The 25133-nt window shown below is 34.9% G+C and overlaps 1 protein-coding gene across 2 annotated transcripts in view; it reads right to left on the minus strand.

Moving 5' to 3' along the window:
- Positions 1-7622: 7622 nt before the first annotated feature.
- Positions 7623-25133, minus strand: part of cpne5a (copine Va) — a 96235-nt gene continuing 78724 nt past the window's right edge. The window contains exons 13-21 of one of the 2 annotated variants that reach the window (XM_053503914.1): positions 24811-24864; positions 23228-23289; positions 19435-19481; positions 18597-18778; positions 17021-17148; positions 15369-15471; positions 10496-10553; positions 10120-10193; positions 7623-9452 (exon numbers count right to left, since the gene is read on the minus strand). In XM_053503914.1, coding sequence (XP_053359889.1) covers positions 9264-9452; positions 10120-10193; positions 10496-10553; positions 15369-15471; positions 17021-17148; positions 18597-18778; positions 19435-19481; positions 23228-23289; positions 24811-24864 — 897 coding nt within the window. In that variant the 3' untranslated portion in view covers positions 7623-9263. The remainder of the gene's footprint in view (positions 9453-10119; positions 10194-10495; positions 10554-15368; positions 15472-17020; positions 17149-18596; positions 18779-19434; positions 19482-23227; positions 23290-24810; positions 24865-25133) is intronic. The other variant, XM_053503915.1, reaches the window with a different exon arrangement.

Consider the following 25133-nt stretch of genomic DNA (forward strand, 5'->3'; position numbering starts at 1 on the left):
GGTCCTCCTGGACGAGGTGCCCCTGGAGGGACACCCTGGATGGGGGTACTAATTTATTGCAGGGCACTCACACATATACACACATGCTCATTCACACACTATGTCCAATTTACGAATGCCAATTTAGTCTAATCTGCATGTCTCTGAACTGTCGAAGGAAACCCAGAGAACACAGACCTGAATCGGAAACCAACCCAGACGCTGGAGGAGCGAGGTTACAGTGCTAAACACTATGCCACCACACCGCTCGATTCTGATGCAGCGGAAACGTAACAGCATCCAAAAGTATTTTTCTTCCTGTCAGAACCTTTACCTATGTGTAAGGTTCAAAAGTTTACATTACATACAGTACATGGAACATGAATGTTACTAACACTGCAGCACTGAGAGTCTCTATCTGTATGGGGATCTCCCTCTGCTCTCTAATCAGAAAATATTTTTCAAGTGTCAGAAAAACACATCAGCAGTGCTCAACCGTGCATCATCTCCCACCCTCCCACTCTTCTCTGCTTTGACACGGCACAGCGGCACCATTATCACAACCGGAGGTATGCAACTCAAGCCCTTCTTCTGAAAATAGGACATTTGTCAAACCTAAATTTTAAATAGCAGTTGAAAGCGTGTTCATGCAATCGATGGCCACGGGCCATTGTCTTACTTGTCTGCAAAGCTTAAAGGTAAGCTGTATACCGAGAGGTTCTGCATAGAATAAATTAAGCCGTAATACATAATGAGCAAAGGTGCAAAGAAGAAAAGAGGGAGAGGGAGAAATGTGAGAAAATCAAAGGTGGTACCTCTCATTATCTAGACCTATATTACTGTAGGTCTGTATATTCTTCATAACAATGTAGGAATGTGTATATATATATTTAATATATATATATATATATATATATATATATATATATATATTTAATATATATATATATATTTAATATATATATATATATACACAAATATGTGTGTGTGTAATAGTTACTATATTTACCCGTTGAAATTTTAAATCCACTATAGTGTAATTATATATATAACTTTCTAACATCAACTTTCTTACATCACTTTATTCTAACTCTATCTGGGTAGACAAGAAATGTAAAGAGTTAGGTACCGTATCTTAAACAAGAGAATGGTTAAAACACAACGCACCTGTAGATGCATTATACATTATCTAAATTTACATCTAAATTGGTGCTACCTCCAGGATTTGTATTAGCAACCCAGCAGATTCCAATATCTACATCAGCAGCACACCACAGTAAAGATTTGATGTAATCTTCTCCAAGCTCAGCAAGTTTTATTCTCCAGACACACTGCAATACCGTAACATACACCTGCTGTCCAAAGCTATTTGTCTGAGACGCACTGGACACCCTTATTGTCTGGAAAAGTGGCTGCTATTACTTTTTCAGTAATTTCTGTGGTATGGTAAAAATGATTGAAACGTGTTTTTCTGCTTATTGGATACAGGTGTAAAAAAAGAAAGCACACTTTTAGTGGGAGCCTACACAATATTGCGCTGATGCTTTTAATCTTAAGGCTGATCGGTGTCTGTGCCAATAATGATAAGTCATGATATCAGTAATAAATGCAAATGCAGTTTTAGTTGTAGTTAGCGCTATGAAATGAGTCATGTCATGTTTCTAGTAGGTGTAGTCAGATTCTATTAGTATTTGCAAATGTAAAAGTGTATTAAGATACCAAGCTAATGATTATGATCAAATAAAGCTACTTTATTCTTATGAGTAACATCAAGGCTTATTCTCAATGTGTAAAAGGTACTGAAAAAAAGTCAGGTACTGAAATCATTTTATTTTACTGGTTTTCTAAATCAACTAAAAAAAAAAAGCTTAACAACTTTTGTTAATTTCAGTTATGCATCTTCTAAACAAACATTGATCACAATGATCTTAGTTTTAATAACTTTAGCTGACTTAAATGGGCCCTTTCAATGTGTAGCATACAATATATCCATTCAGTTTATTTTTGACTATGCAATCAGCACCGTCAGCTGGCCTATCCACATCCATCATCAAGTTTATCATTATTCATACCATGGCAGTAGCACTGCATCAACAAAATGTATTTGTCTCTAGGCAACATTATTTATTATTTAGATGATTTCTTTTCATTTTTTTTTCATTCACATGAAATGGAATTTACCACCTAGTATGTATATTTTAAACTATTTGAAGGTGAAATGGTATTTGATTTCATGTAATGTATAGAGGAGTAGCATCACATTTATTTAACCCATATCAATTATTTAAACTTTATTTTCATTCAGTTCACATCTTATCATTTTATACACTATTACACAATGAGATTGATATCTGAATGTGAGTCATTTCTTTTGTAGGGTGCTAAAAAATGAGTGCACTGCTGGGCCACATACAAATGTAGTGCATATCCAAACCCTTCACCCTAGACAGCACCCAAAAAAAGGCTCATGTGTGAAAGATGTCACTCAATGCCCAATAGTGGGATGCTTATTATCAACTCAAATCCATTCTACTAGCAGCAAAAAAACAGATACAGTGCCCACTGGATGGAAAGAAAGATTCAACACATGTTCTCCAGTTCATTTAAATCACACGTTAATGTTCTCTTTCCTACAATACAATGGTGTGAAACGAGTCTTCCTGGGCATCATTGTCTCACATTCCTGCTGCCTGATTTTCTCTTTCATCAACCAGCACCACCCAGAAATAGTCTCTCTCTCTCTCTCTTTTTCTCTCCCAAACACCCCCCCACACACACACCATTGCCTGGGTGTCTGTGTTAACACTGTGCACAAGATGCATAGGGTTAACACATCAGGCAAATCTTCACACTTTTTATAATTATACCATTTGACATTTAAATCATAAGGTATCATTATTAAATGTTTTATAGCAAACATTATTATGCTTAAGCATAATAAATATGATGTATGTACTTTATAGGTTTATTAAGAGTGAAAAACTAAATTGCTTATTGTCTTACAATCACAGACATCATATATATGACCTTATGAACTTAAAAGGTTTTGAGTCTACTCATGTAAAACTTAACAAATGAAGGGTCAGGAAAATCCCCAAAGTTGAATTTAGGTCTTTTAGAAAAAAGAAGCAGCAACACAAGAGAATGACAATGAGAGGCATGCATGTTGACTTGATCAGTGCAGACATTTAAAACTGAATACAGGAATGAGGTTTGACAACATGTATTACAAAGAGTTTAACACATATTATTACTGTTTATTTTTAGAATTAGTTTGCCCTAGATCCCAGTTTACAATGGCCTGTTTCTTCACTACACTAATCTGTGAGTGCTTTTCTTTATTGTGCTTTAAAAGCATTAGTGGCTCATGGCCATTTTGATAAGGACCATTAGGGTTTTAAAACATTGTGGATTGTTTGAAATTCTCCCCTTTAGCAAAATATCCAACTGGGGCATGACACTATAGATATTACATTTACATTTACATTTAGGCATTTGGCAGACCCTCTTATCCAGAGCGACTTACTTTTTTTTTATCTCATAATATACATACATATATAAATGTCAATACTTTATATTTGCAAATATTTATATAATATTCCAGCCAGGATCATAAGACAAAATTGAGATTAAGCTCAAGCTGTACTGTAGCCTATTTGCTGTTGACTGTAAAAGAGGGTCATGCATGTGTTTTTTAAATACAATAATTTACAACAGTTTTGAATGTAACTTCCATGTGACTGAAAGGTGTACTGCAGACATAAATCGCAACAAAATTACACTCAAATAAAATCTCCTGTGGGTTGTAACTCAATGTTTGGGAACCAGTGATCTATACCATTTATCCTGTGTAAGGTTGTAGAGCAGAGAGCCTGAAGCCTCTCCCAGCAAACTTGGACAAGGCAGGGTACACACTGGAAGGGGTGCCAACCCACTGCAGAGCACAAGCATAAATGCTCACACCTCCAATCACACACTACAGGGAAGTAAATCAAAATGTCAATCAACCTACTGTGCATGTTTTTAGACTGTGGGAGGAGAACAGAGTACTCAGAGGAAACCCACCAATCACAGGGAGGTTAAGAAAACCCAGGACTGGAGGCATATTCTTACTAAAGATATTCTTTAAAATCGTTTGTGGGGAGAACTCCCATCACATTGGTGTACAATTGATTTGAGATCTAGTGATTATGAATGTTATGGCATATGATTTACACTGCCTGATCATTTCAGAAAGGTCAAATTATTGGGCTGCATCAAGCAATGAAAACACTTTTTAATTGAGATTTTTTTAAAGTGCTAGGTTAAGAACCCTTCAATACATTTTCAATACCTAGAAGGATAGCGCTGAACTATCAACCTACTTTATGGAGAAAAAAAAATCTGAAAAAAAAGCATAGCTATGTTTAGTAGCAGAAACTTTGTGCATTTCCATATGCACATAATGTGATGAGAACTCACAGGATAGAGAATCAGCAGCTGGATGGCAAAACCACTTGTTAGTGAGACTAATCAGAAAAAACATGCTTTAATTTGCAAGGGAGCATGACGATTGGACTTTGGAGAAGTGGAAAAACATAATTTAGTCTGATGAGCCCAGATCGCCCCTTTCCCAGAATAATGGCCATGTCAGATTAGGAAGGGAAGCACATGATGTGATGCACCCATCATTCTAGTCTACAGCCCACTGAACAAGCCTCTGGAAGCAGTGTTATGATCTATATAATATGGCAATAAAATGATGTTAGCTGATAACCTGAATGGCCAGGTTATTATATTAATGAAGTTTTTCTTCCCTGATGGCACATTTAGGCATATTCCAGGACTTAAATTGTGAATGGGTAGTTCTGGGAGCATATAAAATCATTTTCACACATGAACTGGCTACCACATTGTGTGCTGTAATCAAAGCTAAAAGTGACTGAATGAAATCATAGTGTGTGTGACTTTTTTCTTTTTTGGCCAGGCATTGTTTAGCCAACCATTCACTAGGCCATCGATTCCTGGAGAAAAGTACTGTAAGTGGTTATTCTAGAAGAGACCCCTCCCATAGACATGCCTCATCGTAGAATAAAGATAAACAGTCTGAATAACTTACAATTGAATAACGGATTTACCTACACTCACTCTTTTCAATCTCTTGTTTTCGAAATAACTCCCACCTACAGCATCAGGTTTTATCATCTCACTCATGTATGAGAACTAACTTGTTTATTACTTGCAGAATTGATCAAATTTAATGCCTAATGATTTATGATCTTATCATAGCCTATGCGATGTGGTTGTCATAGACTGTAACTTCCCTCATTCCCTCTTCAAAGTTTACTAAAAATTTTCCAGACTGACAAATCCTCTTGGCAGTGATTTCCCTTTTTCTTCAGGCTAAAGCATCATAAAATTTTGATGGTGTTCTTGAAAAGAAATGCTTTTCAATGTTTTTTGTTTAGATAAACAGTGGAAGTAATTATGCATAAATACCTGAAACTGCTTGGCTTTGACCTTTACATGCTGCTAATCAAAAATCTTTGCCACACACAGTGTATCAGCTGCATCATGAACAATAAAGAATGATTTGAATGATCTTCTCAATACAGACCATCTGCAGATAGACTCTGGACAGTGCACGCAGCTCATCATTCACTCAGACCTGGCTTTATTCAGAATAGTGTGACATCAGGCTGTCATCAGAAAATGTTGTTGCCAATCAGAGAATTGTCCGATCAAAGGAAACCTTTTTTTTTTTTTATTAGTTATATTTGGTGCAGCTGTGTTGTGTTGTAAGATATTAAGCAATTTAGTTTTTCTCCCTTTACTTCTTCAGGTGAACAGGCTGATGTGTCAGAACTAAACCTTATTACATACAAAAAGACAAGGAGATGTTGTGGAGGAGGGGGATGCACAGCCTGGACAGTAAGTTTGCATAATAATAATAATAATAATAATAATAATCCATTATTATTTTTAATATGCAAACTGTTATTTTTGGACGCTTCATAACATTACAAAAATACGCACCTGCCCTTAACATACGTACTTGCTGAACACATAGTGCTTATTTTTTAATGTTAATTAACGACCACGCAAACAGTATTTATACCCTTAGTAAAAGCTATCATTGTTGTGTTTTTTCTTTTATTATTTCTTTTAAGGTAATCCATTACAAATTTCACAAAATCCATGGAAATGACGACAGCACTGCTTTACATTCAGTTTGGAAAACTATTCATCATGCATATTCACAGAGACCCAGAGAGGTATAAAAAGAGGGGGGAAAAACACAGAAAAGAAAAAGTAAGCCAAAACAATGAGTCAGGTCATGCTGAACAGCTGCTCTGGATGACCTCTCATCCAGCGTTATGCTGCACTTGAGGAGGAGGAAGCAGGTTTCACAAAAGCCTTCAGATAGTTTTTTTTTTTTTTTGTCCCAGCATGCATATCTCATAGAGCAAGCACTGGCACTTAATGGGGTGACACCTTGTCAGAGAAAAAAGTCTGGTACTAATTTGTCTCTATATGTCTTACGTAAATTTTCAGTTCTTCTTATCTTGTCAAGCAGATGTTCTTTGTTTGAAAAGTTTGCTCTTTTTATTTATGAACTGAATCCAGTAATATGTATGATATGTATGATGAAATGAAGTTATTCTACAAATATTTAGAAACCAAATTAAAATACAATTCATTGGACCAACAAAAAGATAACAGAATTAAATTTGAAACAAGCTAAACTGAGTCCAGCAAGGGAAGAAAAAAAAAAAAACACTGAAATAACTAATGATTTATTCACACATTTCCTTGGTAAAGGCTTATCAAACTAATGTAACTAACTGATTAGTATCAGTTGACCAGGTAAGTAAAAATGCTATACATGCTCCTTGTAACTGAACCGATACAAAGCTGGTTGTTGAAAAGGTACTTTCTACAGAAAACCTACCACTTCAGACATACTTTCTGAGGTTTACCAAATCAATTTCAGGACTAGGCTAATTGCAAGTAGTACAAACATAAGGCTATTTACCATGCATATCCGTAGTAAACATTAATGAGACATTGATTATTGCACCCAATTTATATAAAAACATCAATCATCAAAGACCATCACATTAGGAGGGTGGGATCAGCTATTGTGAATGCACAGGTCACTTTATTAAGCAGACCTTTTATGTAATGAAATAGTTACATTACATAATATAAAAAGTCACACTAAACCTCGTGAAGAAAGGGTTGAATGGAATTGGAAAATTCCATGCAACTAATTTAATTATTATAATTTATGTTCCATAATAGCATGGATCTTGCGTTCCATAATTTAAGAAAAGCAGCCTCTAACCAAACTCATGTGCTATCTCATAGTTATCACTGAGGATTTTAATAGAAAAGTGAGAGCTCAGTTTAAAATGCATAAAAATTGGGGCAAAATTCCAGCATTTTTGGGCATGCACATCAGAATATGGCAGTGAAAGCAATTAAGCCCTGCTGATCATAAAGAGTGTTGATGCACTGTAAGTCTCGCAGTAAGCACCTATTCTAACTCATATATACTATATATTGTTAACTGTCAAAAACTATATATATATATATATATATATATATATATTAGTTTTCGACTATAAAACAATTATTTGATAATAAAAACTAAGTGTAGATGAAAATTGCCAAAGAACCTGCATGATTTTAGTTAGTCATAACTACAGTTGTGCCTCTTGAAGTTATATTAAACACACAAGTTACATCAAATCAGGTATTAAGTCACATTTCTGGTGATGTAAGTTATGCATATTTCAGATTCCTGGTTCAATAAGCTCTATTTTGATATCGAATTTATTATTATATCACATGGGAGTGGTGGCTTAGGTGGCTAAGGCTCTAGGTTGTTGGTTTGGGGATCTGAGGATCTGTGTTTGAGCCCTGCTGTTGGATGGGTTGCCACACCTTATACTATGCAGCCACTGTACGCAATGCTGGTCCCAACCCTGGATAAAATGGGAGGGTCGCGTCAGGTAGGTTAACTGGCATAAACCCTGTGTCGAAGTTGTGTGCAGATCATATGGTCCGCTGTGACGACCCCTTGACGAAGCAGCCAAAAGTAAGTTTTTATTACCATATCATGTCTGTTTGCTGAGATAAGGCCAGTGTGAATTTGTTTACGAGTAGCATCTTAGGAAAAAATTCTTTTTAGAATATTAAAATAAAGATCCTTTGGCATACCAAGGAAGAAGAAACCATTAACCTCATGTTGACACAAGGAAATTCCCTGGTACACTTAAAAATATCTTTGCCAAAAGTGTAGATTTAAAGCAAAAATAAAATGCATGTTTTTTTTTTCACGACTGTAGTAACCAGCTTGGATAATGTTTATTAAAGTGATTAAAAACCATTTTTAGGATTCTAACCTCCTGAATTCTGTTGGAAATTTTGAAATTGGACATAGAAATTTTACCCACTTTACTCTATTGGCTATAGTGCTTAACAAACCTGTGCAACTTAATACCTGACATTATATGATGGGTCTCATATTTATCGTGCTTTAGACATTTTAGATAATTAAAATAAAAAAAACACTTGTGCTTTTCGTGCGCTTGGGTGTATGTGTTTCGTTAAATGATTGTTTATTACCTGAATACCATTCTATTTTTCTCAAAATTATAACCTAAGTTTACACAGATGCAACCATGAAAATTATACTTATAATATCCACATTTCCAAATTAACATGAACATTCTACTATATTGAAAGCTTATCTAAAGCATTGCACAATTAAAATCATTTGATATCTTACATCAACCACAAGTAATTATCTAAATTATTCTCTTCCTGGCAGATATTTACAAATCTTATAGTTGGCTCACATACCCCCCAAAAATTATATTATAAACCTAGCAAGATGCTGCTATGATGTGTAAGCCAAGAAAAACAAGGCAATTGTCTCTAGAGAGAATCTCTTATTTAGGCTTCGAAATAGGAAAGCAAACTACAGTATGTTAAAAATAATTTTTAGGTCTTATCCAAGTATTGACATGTTTTTCATACTGAACAGTTTCCAAACTCAAAAGTGTTCTTCCCACTGAAACAAATTAGATAAACTCAAATAGAGTGTCACTGGTTGTTGTTCAGACACCGAAGAGAGTGTGAGTCATACCCTGTGGCCATTGCTTGTTTATTTGTGCTGTATAGCATGTCCGCCTGTCGAAAGACTGTTGGATTGATTGTGAAAAAGATCCAGATGTGAAGAGGGAAGCCTGTGGCCATGGCATGTTTTCTCTGGTCTGAACTTGGTCTGTGTAAACTTAGAGAGTGGAGGTTGGACTAAGCAAAGCAGGGCTAGATTCGGGTGGAGTCTGGTTGGGTTTGATGCCTCTCGATTTCATGTGAGAGATTAACTGGTCAGGGATCTCTGCCAGGACGTCTTTGGCTAGCCGTGCCATACTGAGGACGTGGTTTCCTGTTCGGTCCATGTAGTCCCGGAATGGCACAAACTGTTGTAACATAATGAACAATTAAACACAGTGTGTTCCTGCATTCCTAAATTTAAATGAGCAAGCACAGTGCAGTTGTATTTCTATGCTTAGAAATTTAATCTTAAGTAAATGATAGAACTGAAAAACCTACCCCTAAATCTAACCATATTCAAACAAACTCAAGCATCGTGAACCAAAAAACATTTTTAGTTAGCTGTGTTATACATAAAGCCCCATTTATACATCAAATTATATATATATATAATTTGTAACAGATTGTAACCATGCAGATGTACACATATTCATACACATCCCTGGTCAGCTATAATTATAGCTGTAATTTAGCATTGACATGCAAATAATGTCTTTATAATCAAGCATGTGGCATAACCTAGTGCGAGCAGCGAAATGTGCCGTGAAGAGACAGATACGTTTACATTTGTATACCATGTAAATAAAATGCATCTCAGACCTCCTGAAGTGGTTTTGTGTAAACAGTTTTAAGTCTTCAAATAACTTTGCATTCAAAAACTCAGTTTGTACCATTTTCATAATGGTATCATGGTCATGATCATCTCACATGTGTAAATCAAGGGCTGTAAAAGTAATGAGTTAAATATGAAAATCTTGAAAATAAGAAAGAAAAACTTGGATTTATGTGTTTAAACTTTATGAGAAATACTACCTGAACAATATCTCTTTCTGCCAGCTTCCCTCTTGAAGATATTCTTATGTCATCACCATCCAACTCAACCATGGCTGGAAAGATATGTTTATGTGTCATCATATTGTAATAAAATGTCAATCTTATCAAGAAGATTTTTTTTCCCTGAATGTATTAAAAATGAGCACTGAAGGCAGATGGTGCTCCATGCTCATTACATTCAACAGCTGTGTAAATTCAGCAGGATGGCATCTGCTTATTAACCAAAACCCCCAGACCTCCACAATTAGTAAAAGTCTAACCCCATATATTCCCCTTTATTTAGCTCCAAAATTAAATTTTAAGCATGATGTACCAAACTTTTATGAAGACCGATGTTTGAAGTGGACATTCTTACCATCAAACTCAGCCTGGCCGACTCCAACAATTATTATGGACATTGGGAGTTTAGCAGCCTGTAAGGGGAAAGAAATTAAGAGTGACAGAAAGAACAGTAAAAAAAAAATAAGGCAATAAGTACATAAATTGTAGTAATTCCAATAAAAAATATTTATCCAATTAAATTACAATATAGGAACACACATCAAATTTTAATAGCATCTAGACCACTGCCTATGAACTATTTCTAGCCCTTAAGCCCCTAAACAACCAACATAACATGCAGAAATGGCATTTTTCTTTGCTGTTAAATGCAATGTTAACTATATAAATAAATATATATAAATAAATAAAAGAAAGGTGTTGTCTGTACATTGGTTAGAACTTGTGCCTTTAATGATTTAACCCGAATGCAGTCTCAAAAAAACTTCTGTCTGTATATCTGTATGTCTATATGTCCAGAACCAGTCCTTCGGTATTTGAAGTTAAACCTGCGCCATACATGAAATCAAAATGTTGAGTAGAAGGGAAGTTACGAGCAGTTTTATGTCAGATAATAAACTACAAGTTTTGACAGTGAACTGCACATGTATCAAATTGTGTGGGCGCGTTATAAATCGACCACTAGACAGAATTAAATTAAACTTTTACAGTACTTACTGTAGATACCAGCCTGAAAGCAAAATGTTGAGTAAAAGCGATGTTATGAAGTTATCTGTTGTATTTATTAATCCACTTTAAAATAAGCTACTAATAAGCTACTTGCTCAATGTAAACAAACAATTAGAAATACTAAACTTAATATTTTTACTGGGATTATATAATATTTTCATTGATGAAATAACAGAGCTGAGATGGTATAAGTGAATTTTAATGCTCTGGAGTCGTTTTTTTTTAACTTAATCTTTATCCTATCTACTTTTTTGATTTCTTATCTGTAATTTCACTTTTTGATTACCAAATAGGGAGTGTTTCTGTCTGACGATGAAAGAAGTACAGGTACAACTTAGCGTAAACAAGGCGTAAAATACTTATCTTTACAAAATTTTATTTAATTATTGTGTTTGACTGGGAAAGGGCTTTCCTTATCAATATTCCATTTATTTATTTCAAATATCAATTAACCATATGGATTCCATTAACAATTTCCACATTATTATCTAATGATTCTCTTGGTTAATGGAAACCGTTAGGATGAAAGCCATAAAGAGGTGTTTTTTTTTTTCTTTTTAGACAGATTGTCATTACAGTAATGTGTTAATCTCGCTCAGGTGCTCTATCAGCAGGAAATATGCTATTTAACTGCCAAGAGAGAATGTTCATTATTATGTAGCGGAGAAAAAGTAATTAAATAAAAAACTCGGATAACTATTCTGATATGGATATCATAGAAAATGATTATGACTTTTTTCTTAATAAATAAGAATAGAAGAGGTCTGTTGTGAGATTTAGATGGAACTGCATAAGCATGCAATCAAAATTTATGGCAGTCACAACCCCATCTTCACACGCACATAGTCTCTCTCTCTCTCTCTCTCTCTCTCTCTCTCACACACACACACACACACACACACACACACACACACACACACACACACAAAGCCCTTTTTTTCTTTCCTTCCAATCAGTAGGATGAGGCAGTCATTACCTCAGTACAGATATCTAGGGGAGTTAATCAACCACAATAAATTCAAACCCTGATAGTGGAAATAACAAATCAATATTTAATAACCTTTATCTTAACTGTGAAATTATTTGATTTGATTCACACAAATATACTTCTATACTTATATATAAGACTTATAGTATGTAACATTTTATATGTTTAACATAACTATGAGAATTGAACAGTGATTTTATTTGATGAACTAGAAGAATGGTAAAGAAAAAAAAACATAGCTCATATATTGCAACAGTACGCAAAGTACATCCAAAAATCATTCTGATTGCTAGTAGCTTTTACATCTTGATATTGCTTTTATTTTACTACGATAAATAATTTCTGTGAACGTAAATTATTTATTTTTATTTAACTTGCATATACCAATCAGCCATTACATCAGTAGGTGAACTGAACAACACTGATCACCAATTGATTAACTATACAGTACACCAGCAAAGTAGTGACAGAATCACAGACACCCAGTGCTCATTTACAGTATGCCTACAGAGACCAAACGCCAGCCTATCTGGTCCAATCCCATAGAACAGCACTAAGAAATTCTGGTCACAACAGAAAGGCACCAGAACATCCAGGGCACCACATTCCGCCACACATAAGGCCCAGCCGACAAAGAGCCCAAGACCACCAACTATGCATCCAAAATCCTCAGATCCCAAACTGACAAAGCATCCAGGGGATGTGCAGGACAAACAAGTCTGTTCCATAAGAACCCCCTCTACAATCCACAGCACTCAAAAGATCTGCTGCCAACGTCTTGTTACCAGACTCTACAACACATCCCAGAGGCCATGTGGAGCCACACCAATAGGGGCCAGAGGTACCCCAGTGTCACAAAGGGCCCCCAAATTCTTGGGGATTTTAACATTGATGTTTTTTAATGGTGTGGTTAGAAATTCTGTTTTCCCAGTGTACTGTACAGGTAAAGACACTATAATCTATAAAAAAGATATTAACTGTTTTCTGTTCTTCCCTGTTTTTTATTCTGGTATATAACAAAATACATAATCAATACGAGAATAAAAACAGGAAAGAACAGAAAACAGCTACATCTTTTTTTTATATAGATTATAGTTTCTTCATCTGTACACTGGGAAAACAGTGGAAATCTATCACTGGACCTGTACTGTACTGTATTCCAGATATTTTTGCATTTTAGAAAAACTGCAAGCTGCAAGAGTTATAGCTCGAACTACAGAAGAATTAATTGTAGTATGCAGATCGACAGAATGTTACAAAGTGCAGAGGATTTCTGATTTCCTAGGCATTTAATTTAAAATCATTATAAAAATTACTTTCTGGCAAATATGATTAAAAGCCTGCAATGACTTTTATAAATGATATAAATGATGGCCAATAAAGAGGAGTTATGCAAAACAAGTATATTAGAGGTCAGAAGAAAATTGAGATTTGGCTTGGACTTTTTTTTTTCTTTTTTTTTTACAGACATAGCCAGAACACTTTTTGGCAAATGAAACAAGAAATTATGAGGGTGGAAGTAGGTCAGTGTTCTTGGAAAAGCTTTCAGGGGCCAGAGCTCAACAAAAAGAGAAAATACCCACATACGCACACACATACACACACACGAGTGCACACGCACATAAATAAACTTTTACTGTCCCTACAGCAACACCATAAGCTTTTCCCAATGCTCACACTCTGCATTTGTTGGTATTAAAATGCTGAATCTCAAACCTTGAACTTACACATAAAAGTATCAAATTAATCACACGGGTATCATAAAAATAGACTAATTTAAATAAATAAATAAATAAACAAACAAACAAACAAACCAGGGCCATGATATTATAATGCTTTTTAACCCAGCCAGAACCTTAGAATACTACAATCCAAAATGCTGACATGTATATAAGATAAGCAAACTCACTAATAATCTTATTCATTATAGAAACTTCCATGATTTCTATAACTGCTCCAAGCTCTCATCATTAAATGAGGATAAGGAACAGATGACAGCAAAGCAGTCCTTAAATAGGTTGCATAGCAGCAACTTTTCAAAACATAAAAATATAAATAAGTTCTTGGAAGAGCTGTCTCTCTGACGTGGTGAGTTGAGAAAGAGACTGAGAAAATGAGATAGTAAGAAAGAGGGGGGGAGATGAGAGAATGTTTCAGGATTCGGACTGGAACAAATGAATTAGGGTGCAGTCACTGATTCTGTCACCTTGGACTGTCAGGTCAGGAAATCCTTCTGCATAATTTAACCAACAGCTGTGGAGAAGAGAACAGCTTCACACAGCAAAGTGCCCAATTTAATTTACTCCACATAAAAAGAAAAGAAGAAAAAGAATATAACTCAACGACTGTCCTATTCATACTATTATTAACCACCAGGCAGTTAATAAGAGACACCACAGGGTCATGTTAATGAAAATTATGTTGTTGTTTTTTTTAGGTAACAATAATGCTTGAGCAAGCATCGAGTTATGTGACTTTTTGTTGCTTTACACGGGATCCAGTCTTAAAGTGATTCTGGCAAGCCTTCTGGCAAGCTTTTGTTAAAAAAAAAAAAAAAAGAGCAGCCTAAATGCTGTCTGTATCTGTATTTGTAGTTGTTTTAGGATGCATTATCTGCTTAATCCAAATATCACATTCATTTACATTACCATTCTGGAATAATTCTTGCTCTGCTACAAATAATTAATATCTATTAATAATAATAATAATAATAATAATAATAATAATAATAAAGACCATATGTATACAGATTTATAGTCTTTTATATCAATGAACCCTTACAATGCATGGTTTTTCAAGGATGATATAAAACCTTCCAGTCTCAGTCTGGTAGCAGAGAAGCAAGAAGGATGGATAAGAAGAGACAGAGCAGCAGACAAGATCTTAAAAGGAAGGTGTGGCTGTTCTAATGGTTTGACTAACAGTCGCAAATTCCCTTTAAATCCAGTCTGCTGGGTAACTGGTGGTAGGTTAACCGTGGTCCTGGCAGAAGAGCTTCTGAACATGCAGCCGTCGAGACAGATTTCAATCCTCTGAAGACGCTTGATGTGAATTTTGTTTTGACATTTTGTTTTAAGATGATGCAATAAGCTCGGTTTGAAACAGACAGACAGAGAGATGTAAGTGTGTTGAGCCTTGGGTTAAAACGTATCTTTTACTACTTCATTCATGATGGTTTTGTAGTTATAAAAAAAAAAGGGAAATTTACCTATGGTATTAAAAATATACTCACATTGACAATGGCTTCTTTAGTCTGAGCCATGTCTGATATAACTCCATCTGTGATGATGAGGAGGACAAAGTACTGTGAGCCATCTTCCACTACCGCTGCATATCTAATACACATATTTCCAGACAGATACAGACACAAGATAAAAAGTCAGGATCAGATAGTCCAAAATAAAGATAAGCACCATGTTTAGCACTCGAATGATTAGCCATTAATAAATTACATGGACAAAAAAGGATCATGAAACAAGTCCACAGTTATAAATCCATTTTCATAGGCAGCTTAAACTCCATGTCTTTTCCTCTTGGATGCCTCTTGATCTCAGGCTCTGTATTATTTTAACACCATAAAATTCTCTAAGCTACTTTGTGATTCAAATCAGCTGAGGGAGGTTACAAAACCATACAAAAATCATCCTGTAGATTAAACCTCTCTGATGTCACGGTGAACTCATCTCATGCTATGTGCTTAATATAAAATGAAGCAGCCAGATTTGATATGCATGCTGCCATTTGTTTCTTGAAGCATAAATTGAAATGAATGCAATTCTAATAAAAAAAATATATAATAAAAAGTCAGCTTGTCTCATTAGTGTACAATAATGGTTGCATTCAAAAATGGACACTGGTCCCATCAAGTACCATGGGGTAATATATTTTCTGTCTTGTCAAGGCCTGGCACATAATGACATGTTTAATTAAAAGCTAGACAGGAGGATTAGGCACTCTCTACAGCACCCGTTCATTTCAGTTAACTATAAGAGGCATTTATTTTCCATCAGTGGGCACCAAACAACAACATGTGTCAAGCTTACTACTTGACTGGCACTTTAATTTCCTCTTCATTTGTGTTCTGTGTACAAACTCAATTAGTAATTGCTATTACCCTGTCCTTTTAAAACATTAAAAACACTGATAGTTTTTAAATGTGTCTGAACTTGAAATAATGCATCTATTAAGTAGTTTTGTGACAATTTGATCTATTATAACATGTTTAAAAAAAAGCTGGGCTGATTTTAATGTATCACCCTAAATCTATTTTTTTTCCCATTACAATGCATCCCAAAGAGTTTTTATTCTACTTACCTCACAGCAATCTACCAATGATTACAAAGTTCCTTAATTAAAAAATGTAGCATATTTTTATTCACATATACTGTAGTAGTAACTTTCATAAAACAAGTTATTCCCTGTTATCTCAAACTTTATAGCAGCTATAAACAGTCGTTCTTTTGCCAGCCCCTTTCTTTTTCCCCCCTCTGTAAAGGTAATGAGGCATAAAATGCAGCTTGTCAAGTTACAGAGAAACCTCAATGTGCAAAATCCTCCACCTTGAAGGTTGTTCTGGGAAAAAACTGCTTAACATTTAATTGGTTCTTAGAATGAATTGATATTGGTAAGTCCATCCAAAAATATATATAAAAAAATATATAAAATCTCCTTGGAGAAACATGAATTATATATATATATATATATATATATATATATATATATATATATAATTTTTTTTTTATTTTTTTTTTTATAGGATATCCACCATACAAGTTTCTGTGAAAGTCTTAACTACAGAAAGAATAGCATGTTTATAAGAGCACATCAATATACTGTAAGTTTTGCAGCTGGAACTGCTCTCTGAGATGCAAGCACTTAACTCACCTTGCTACATGATTGATGACTGGGGCAAAATTAGTTGGTCCATAAAGCTGAACCGTTTTGAGACTCTGATGGTATGCCTCGAGAATGCCCTCCATGCCATTACAGTATGGGTTATCCACATTACCATTCTTTAATTTTAAAACAAAAGATGAAACAATGTTAGGTAAATAAATTGAAAAAGTAAATTACAATGTCAATCAGTCGAGTTGTCGGAAGTCACAGGAGAATAATGAACAATCTGCTTGCCATAAGGCATAAATTAAAAGTTAGAGTAATGCACTCCGAAGTGCTTGCAGATGGGAACATATTAAAAAGTGTGTGGAATGGTGCAGGAAAGGATATGAAGAGGGGAGGGAGGCACAGAGAAGATTAATTAAGTGTATTAGTTCACAGATACGAATAATGCTGGAGTGAGAATATTAAGCTATATGAGGGATTTTACAACAGTACATTAAAAATCAACAAAGGAGTGCAGTTATACACTGCCTGGAAAAAGAAAGAAAGAAAGAAAAAAGTATATCACACTGTAATATTTCTTTGCATTAATTTTTCTGCAATATCTTGTATTGCTGATGGGACTGTCCGACCCTTGTGTAAGGTCTTCTCCATCACATCATAAAGATTCTTAATGGTATTAAGGTCTGGACTCCAAAATGGTATTAAGGTCTGTGGTGGCCAATCCATGTGTGAAAATAATGTCTCATGTTCCCTGAACCACTCTTTAAAAATTAAGCATGATAAGTGAGAAAAACCTGGTCATTCAGTCTATTCAGGTAGTCAGCTGACCTGGTTTTTGGTAATCAGCTGACCTCGTTTTTGTTCTACACACAGAATTTGTGTTTTGATTTTCTAATGCTCCACAGTCCATTCTTTATGCTCCCTGGAAAACTGAAGCCTTTTTTCCATTAGCATGATAAGTGGTTTTCTTAAAACTAAACAGCAGTTTAGTCCCAATCCCTTGGGATCTCTTTGAATTGTACAGGTGGAAATTCTCTTACTTTTAATATTCAACATATTAGTGAATTAGTGATCTCCCATCACACTCATTTAAGGATGTTTTTTTTTAATTATGATTTCAGTTTATGGTTTACCACTATCCTTCCAAATTGAATATTGCATTTTATGATTCTTAACCTAATTTTTTAATAATTTCAACAATCTTCTAAGTTATTTTCTTGATGTAGGTCAATAATTTTAAACACACTACTATAACATATTTTCCACAATCACAGGATATGTTATTTGACATGTTTGTTTAAGAAATTAGAAGTTATTTATTGCATCAGTTAGTATTGAATAACTTGTTACCAGCTTAACTCTGTTAATCACTGAAGTAATTATCTCAATTTGCTGAGTTTAATCCAGGTAGTGAATTTTTGGCCAAGCAGTGTATAAAGTAGTGATTTTATATACATATTTAGTAGACTTTAAACAAAACCTGCACCTATACAAAATATTAAAACTTAACAATGCAATGGACATTCAAAAATGCAAATGTTATGTAAATATGCAGGACTGTACACATTTCTTTTTAATACTATGATCATTAAGTAATAATAAACAGTACAGCTCTTACCAAAGGGAACTCATGAGACACTCTGCCATCAGGGGGGAGTTTGGCTCCAAAGCCCAGTGCAGGGAACATCTTATCGCTGTCATAATCCTGGATGATCTCCCCAACAGCCTTTAGTGCCATAGCATAGGCATTCATTTGGTATGGGTTCATATAATGCAGAGATGTGGACTGAGATGGGTTCCCTTAGAGAAGGAAAATGAGGATATGGTCTGTTTTAAAAAGAACACAAACATCTAAAAAATAGGGGGAAATCTAGCCCCCCACCCCAGAATGGAAATGTATGTGTCTTCCAGTAATGCAACAACTTTTTTTTTTTTACAAGGGAGTCACATAGGGGCAAAATTGTTACAGAAAAATGGAACCAATAGATACCGAGAGATCCAAGTAAGCAGTTATGCATTCAACTGGCAGCCACGTCTTTGCACAATTGAATGATCTTTTTTAATTTGTATGAATATTTTATTCAAACTAAAAGACCTTCATGCATATTTATGAATACAATGAAAGTGACTAAGCTAAAGTAAAGGTGACACAATTAAACACAAAGGTTCTTTTTTTGTTAATTACAATGCATTAAAAAAATTTAAATGTATTATTATTTATAATTAATGCAGATTAGTGTATCCTTTATCCGAGTTTGTTCTGTAAGCCAAGTCTCGGCATCATTAACAAAGATTAGTCTACAATTAAACATTCTGAGTACTTGGTCAGATACAGGAGTGCCTAGAGAAAATCATTAATTTCATCAAGTTTACATATGAGTTTGATAACTGTTTATAAGTAAATCTATTAACAAGTAAGCAAATAACAAAAGGAAAAAACAAGAATAAATTCTCACCATTGGAAGCTGTGAAATCAATAGCCACGGTAAAATGGATCTGAGTGCTAGAAAACAGGGAGCAAACGTAAAAAAAAAAGGAGTAAAGATTTTTATACCAAATATCACTGGAAAGGCAAAAAAAAAAAACAATGACATTGAGCAATAATATCAAGCTCTTACACTCAAATTCATCCCAAAGCATAAATTCTCCAGACATCACTTTGGCTCAGAGGCCAACTGATTGAGCAAACAAGAGCAATCAGAGGCTCCCTGTGGGCCTACATTGTGTTAGTTCATTCTCCCGCTGTGCATTCTGTCTTTGTTCATCCCTGTCCTGCCATCATTCAGAATCTGCAGTTGAATTTACCTTTCCCAAACCATTATTTAACCGGTATAGTGGATACACAATGGATTCTAACCAAATCAGCCTGCAAAGGGCAATCTGTACCAAAACCTGTAAAATCTTCGTCTTTCATTCCAGCCAGTGAAGCACAGGTTTGAGGTCAGCGGGAGGCGCTGATTGCAGGTGCTTGTCGATCATTTATTCCCTTCACCTGTCACAGCTAACTGCCCACAGACTCCTATAACAGGCCATTATAAATGTATGAGGATGTCAGAGCTCATGGAGATGGAATACTGCTGATGGCTGTCTAAAGTGCAAGCCAGTAGGGAATAGATCTGAAGAAAGACTCAACGTATTGCAATAGTATTATTTGTTAAGAAAAAGTTTTTGACTACAGAATAGCTGGTTCTTAGTTTTTTTGAGGTCCGCCAATACAACCCCCCATCATCCGTCCCTCACCCCACCCCAGGAAAAAAACAGCAAGTCTATTTGAGATGACTTAACTTAACTAGTGGGAACTTTTCGATATGGCAAGTTTTGTCTTTTAAAAAATAATTTACCCAAAAGCTCTTAAAACATTATAGCTTTATAGAATGTCTTATAAAAATGTATCATTAAATGTATTATAAAAAGAGCCCATACAAAGTATTTGTTTCTCATGGTTATGTCTATAATAAAAAATCTATTATTAAACTCATGCATCTGAACAGCTTAATCCAAATAATTTATACTGGCTATAACTTACTGTACTGCACTATTGAAGCATCCTATGCTATTAATTTTTTTCTCAATCTAACAGGCATACTGTACTAAAGATTAGTGTCAGTTAAATATTATGCTCAAATCTGTTTTTTTAACCTTTTTAATGAGGAACTGAGGTTTGGGTTAAACCCATGCAGTGATCAGGCAAATATACGATTAAATGTGCAGTAAATTTATTGACTTTGACTTTTTAACACAATTAATCAGGGAACCCTCTAGTTATATTTTGAAGATTCAACAGTACCTGGAGGATCATGGGTATTGGTGGCATAAATAAAATTTTAAAAGACTTCCAAAGTCCTTAAAAAGCTGATCTGCATTTACATGCTGGTTAAATGCAGGAGGTTTTTTTTTTGTTTGTTTGTTTGTGTTTATTGATTGATTAAAAATGAATGGTCCCAGTGCCATACCTGTCTTAAGCACATTTGAAAACAAAGTTACCTTCTAGCAGGATGAGCATGTGGTGTCAGCACAATGGTGTTTATTTGTGGAATCTTCTTCAACTTACTTATTTTCATATCTAGGACTCAGACTGCTTCAAAGATTTTGAGTCATTTTGAATTCATTACAAGAGACACTCCAGACTTACAGTACACATTAATCTGTATTATACTGGGCAACTCAAGCTACAATCAAGCTGGTCTGACTGAAATGAGTTGCTTTAGGACATTGCTCTACTAGAATCCTACAATGACATTTATTCTACTGGTCTTATTTATAAACATCACATTCTGTATAGGCTTGTCATATTTTTACACAGACCTTAAGAATATAATTTTAGAACAGAAAAGGATGTTTTATTTATGTAGAGCTGTCAGTGAGTTTCAGAGAAAAGATTTACAAAAGAAAAATAGAGAGATATGGAATGACCTCAAATGCCTATTAGCCACCAGTCTTGACGTTCTAATATGTGATCTGTCATTTTCTTTTAGCTTTATTGTACTTGCCATCTATTTAGCTTGCTTTCAGCATGGCTTAGGATTTATGGATATGAATTATGAGTACACACCACAGTATGCAATCTCCATGTACTGTACATGCTTTCTGAGCCTTTTATTTTACCAACATTGTGAGCAACTTCTTGTCATTTTAACTGGTCAACTGGTAGTATGAGATTTTTTTTCACAAATAAATATTACACCATGAAGCGTATAAACCCACCAGAGAAAGATATTATTTTTAGCACAATCGGCAAAGGTCATGGAGATATAGGAAGTGGATTACTAGTGGATTATATCATGTTCAAACAATGCACATAAGCAATGTCAGGCTGCAATAGATCGTTTGAGCCTGAAAGGTCAGTCATATCCCTTACCATCAAATGTCTTTTGTGCTGGCACACATTTTTCATAACTCCATCCCTCACCAAATTTTAATTCTGACTTAGAGTGAGAGCAGAATTCTGTCATTGCAGAACCATTTGGGCACATAAGAGTTGTTATTCACTAAAGTAATGTGAGGCTTGTTTTTTTTTTTTTTCACACTTTTTTTTCATTGATAAATGATAAATAGTCAATACAGTCAAATGTATCTCACTCTCATCACGCATCGTCTATATTGCTCTATCCTGTATTCAGGGTTGCGGGGACCTGGAGCCTATCCCAGGAGCCTTAGGGCACGAGGCAGGGGATACCCTGGACAGGGTGCCAATCCATGGAAAGGCACACACACACTCTCATTCACACACTATGGGCAATTTGGAAATAAACATGCATATCTTTGGACTGTGGGAAAGATTTTGGACTGTCGGAGGAAATCCACCAAGCATGTGGAGAACATCAAATAGTTTTTCCTATTACATGGTTATAATAAAACAAACATAATTTTGTTAATGTACGTACATAAACATTTTTATTTAAAAAAAAAAAAGCTAAATTATCTACCATAGACAAAAAATTAAGCTTCCAATGTGTGACAAAACCTGAGGATTAATCTTATATTTAAATTTATAATAATCTTATAATAAGACATAGCAGATGAATTTGCTCATATTGAATATATTTTCAATTTCCAATGAATAATTTTCTCACTGCGGTAGCATTGAAGGGTGTATCAGGTTCTAGCTCTTGTTAAAATCCTGCACATCACAAACAATACAACTTGATTATGCTTGCCTATTGTTATATTCAGTAGGCACATATGAAGCTATACCCAGGCATAATGTGGACCCAAAACTGACTAAATTGCATTTTAATGTGATGCATGGGTAATAACTAGCAGAAAATTATTTTTCTAGAATTGAAGAGCTGTAGGAAGGTGAAGGTGGGTAGAAAAAAAGCAACCCGGCAAATAATATTAATTTCAGTGTACACCAGTGTGTTAGGAGGCGTGGGACAAAAAGATTAGTGTTTTCCTGCAATCAACACCTCAGTTTTGAAGGTCCTTTCATCATTTCATCGAGCCACAAAGAAGACCTGACAACAAAAAAATGATGATATCTGTACTGATATTAACAGCTCTGCTTGTTATGGCTGGCTTTGCTATTGCATTATCTCCTTATCAAAGATAAGAACACAGAGTCAGCCATGTCAGGGACCTTCTGCTATTGAACTAGTGTATAAAAGTAGAAGGAAATGTTTGTGTTCTTTTACAGCTTTCTTGTCTGAATGATTTTTTCCATTTTTTCCATTTTTTTCCACCATTCAAGTTTAGTCATTTTATAAGATAAAATTGGGCATGTTTGTTCATTTGAACTTTTGTACTCACCCTGCTTTGATGTAGTCTAGGAAAGTGTGTTCTGCCTCAACAGAGAATGAAAGCAAGGTCACCTTGGGAATTAGAAAAATCAGAACATTTACTTTCACATATGTTTAGCATTTTCTCCACACGACACATCTGTCTCATAACATGGCATCAATCTGTAAACACACAATAATGTCATTATTACAGAAGCCTAGGAAGGTTACATGATTCTTATAACATAGTTAACACAAGAGTTCTTATGCACAAAAGATCCTTAACTTATGTAATAGGTTACCTACTGTATTTTAAAGCATATTTGTTTTTACCAACAAATTATAAAACTGAATTTTAATAAATTTTGTGTGTCTAATTATATTGTCATAATTACAAAAGGTGACCCATTGTGCTACTCTAAAGCCAGATGATTAAGTATTCATGTGTTTAATTATCCAGTGGGTTTCCAGTGGGAGAACTAGATCAACAGCTTCACTAGTGCAAGACCAAATAGAGATTTATTACCCACTAAAAAGTTGTAAAAACTTTATATATATACTAATAAATATAAGTTACTTTTCGAAGGGACTGGGGTTCAAGACCAACCACCACCGTGCTGCCAATGTTGGTAGCATATGGCTGCTTAACCCCATGGCCATATATAATGCAAAGCCGAGATGCAGGCATCCTCAGTGCCAGTCCAAGACTAAAGAGTAGATTGCAGCAGGAAAGGCATCTCCTTTTTTGCTGCTATATTAAAAACTTTGTTAGAAATGGATAACCATGTTATAATAATTACTTTGTTTGCATTAATGCAATTAACTCGCAAGTGGGGCACTTGTTATTAAAGCATATTGTTACTTATCACTTCTAATCATTTAGGTTTACAAGTAACCATGGTCCCAACCTTGCATAAAAAATAAACAACAAATCCAGGATTTGAACAAATGTGAATACTTTATTTTCTAAAATATGAAATAAATCACAAGCTGACCAATGTTAACAGAGACCAGAAAACCCATGTAGGTTCTTGTTTACCATATATACCATATTTCTGTCATATATACAATTAGCCATAACATTAAAACCATAAACATTAAAACCATCAAGGTTTTAGGTTCCCATTTTGCCAACAAAACAGTTCTGTCCCCTTGAGGCATTCACAAGTCACCAGAAAATTAGCAGCAAAATTTTTAAATGCTGTAAATTGCAAGGTTAGGCGTCCATAAAAAACTGCACTGGATGTTCAGAGACCTTTCTATTACAGACAGTATTAACCTTTTTCAGCAATTTGTGCTACTGTATATTAGCTTTTGTACTGTATGTGGTCGGACTGATGGATTAGCCTTTGGTCCCCAGAAGCACAAATGAGCCTTGGGTGCCCACGATCCTGTCACCAGTTTATTAGTATATAATTGACAATATTATTCAATTTACCTGGCAGTGGTCAATCAATGCATTGCTACACTCTACTGACTAGAAACAGATGACCTATTTCCAATGTTGGTCTTGTGTTTAGAGATCAGGGAAAATCTTCTACCAAAATGATTGCAAAGTTTTAAAAATAAGGATAAATACATAAATAGTTTGACAATTACAAGCCGGAGACTCACTGTTCCAGAGTTGATGTATCTTCTCTTCTTTGTTTTCTTTTTGGCATTCACCACCTGAAATCCCAAAATGACTCTTCAGGGACATTTTAGGCAAGTTGACAAGAGTAATGGATGTGTGAAAAATTGTTTCAGAGCTGTCATCTTTAACAAGAGATCAAACAAACTACATTTCTAGAAAAAAAAAACATGAAAACAAAATAACATGAATTTCTACTGGAGGAAATAGCAGCTGTAAGGCTTGGCAGAGCTGGTGTGTTGATCTGATCTCTTCAATTCCTGTTGGGGCTGTCATGCTCCATTACACCTACTTTCATATCTTACAT

This window comes from Clarias gariepinus, chromosome 9, assembly GCF_024256425.1.
Source record: "Clarias gariepinus isolate MV-2021 ecotype Netherlands chromosome 9, CGAR_prim_01v2, whole genome shotgun sequence".
In the NCBI taxonomy this organism is placed as follows: Eukaryota; Metazoa; Chordata; class Actinopteri; order Siluriformes; family Clariidae; genus Clarias; species Clarias gariepinus.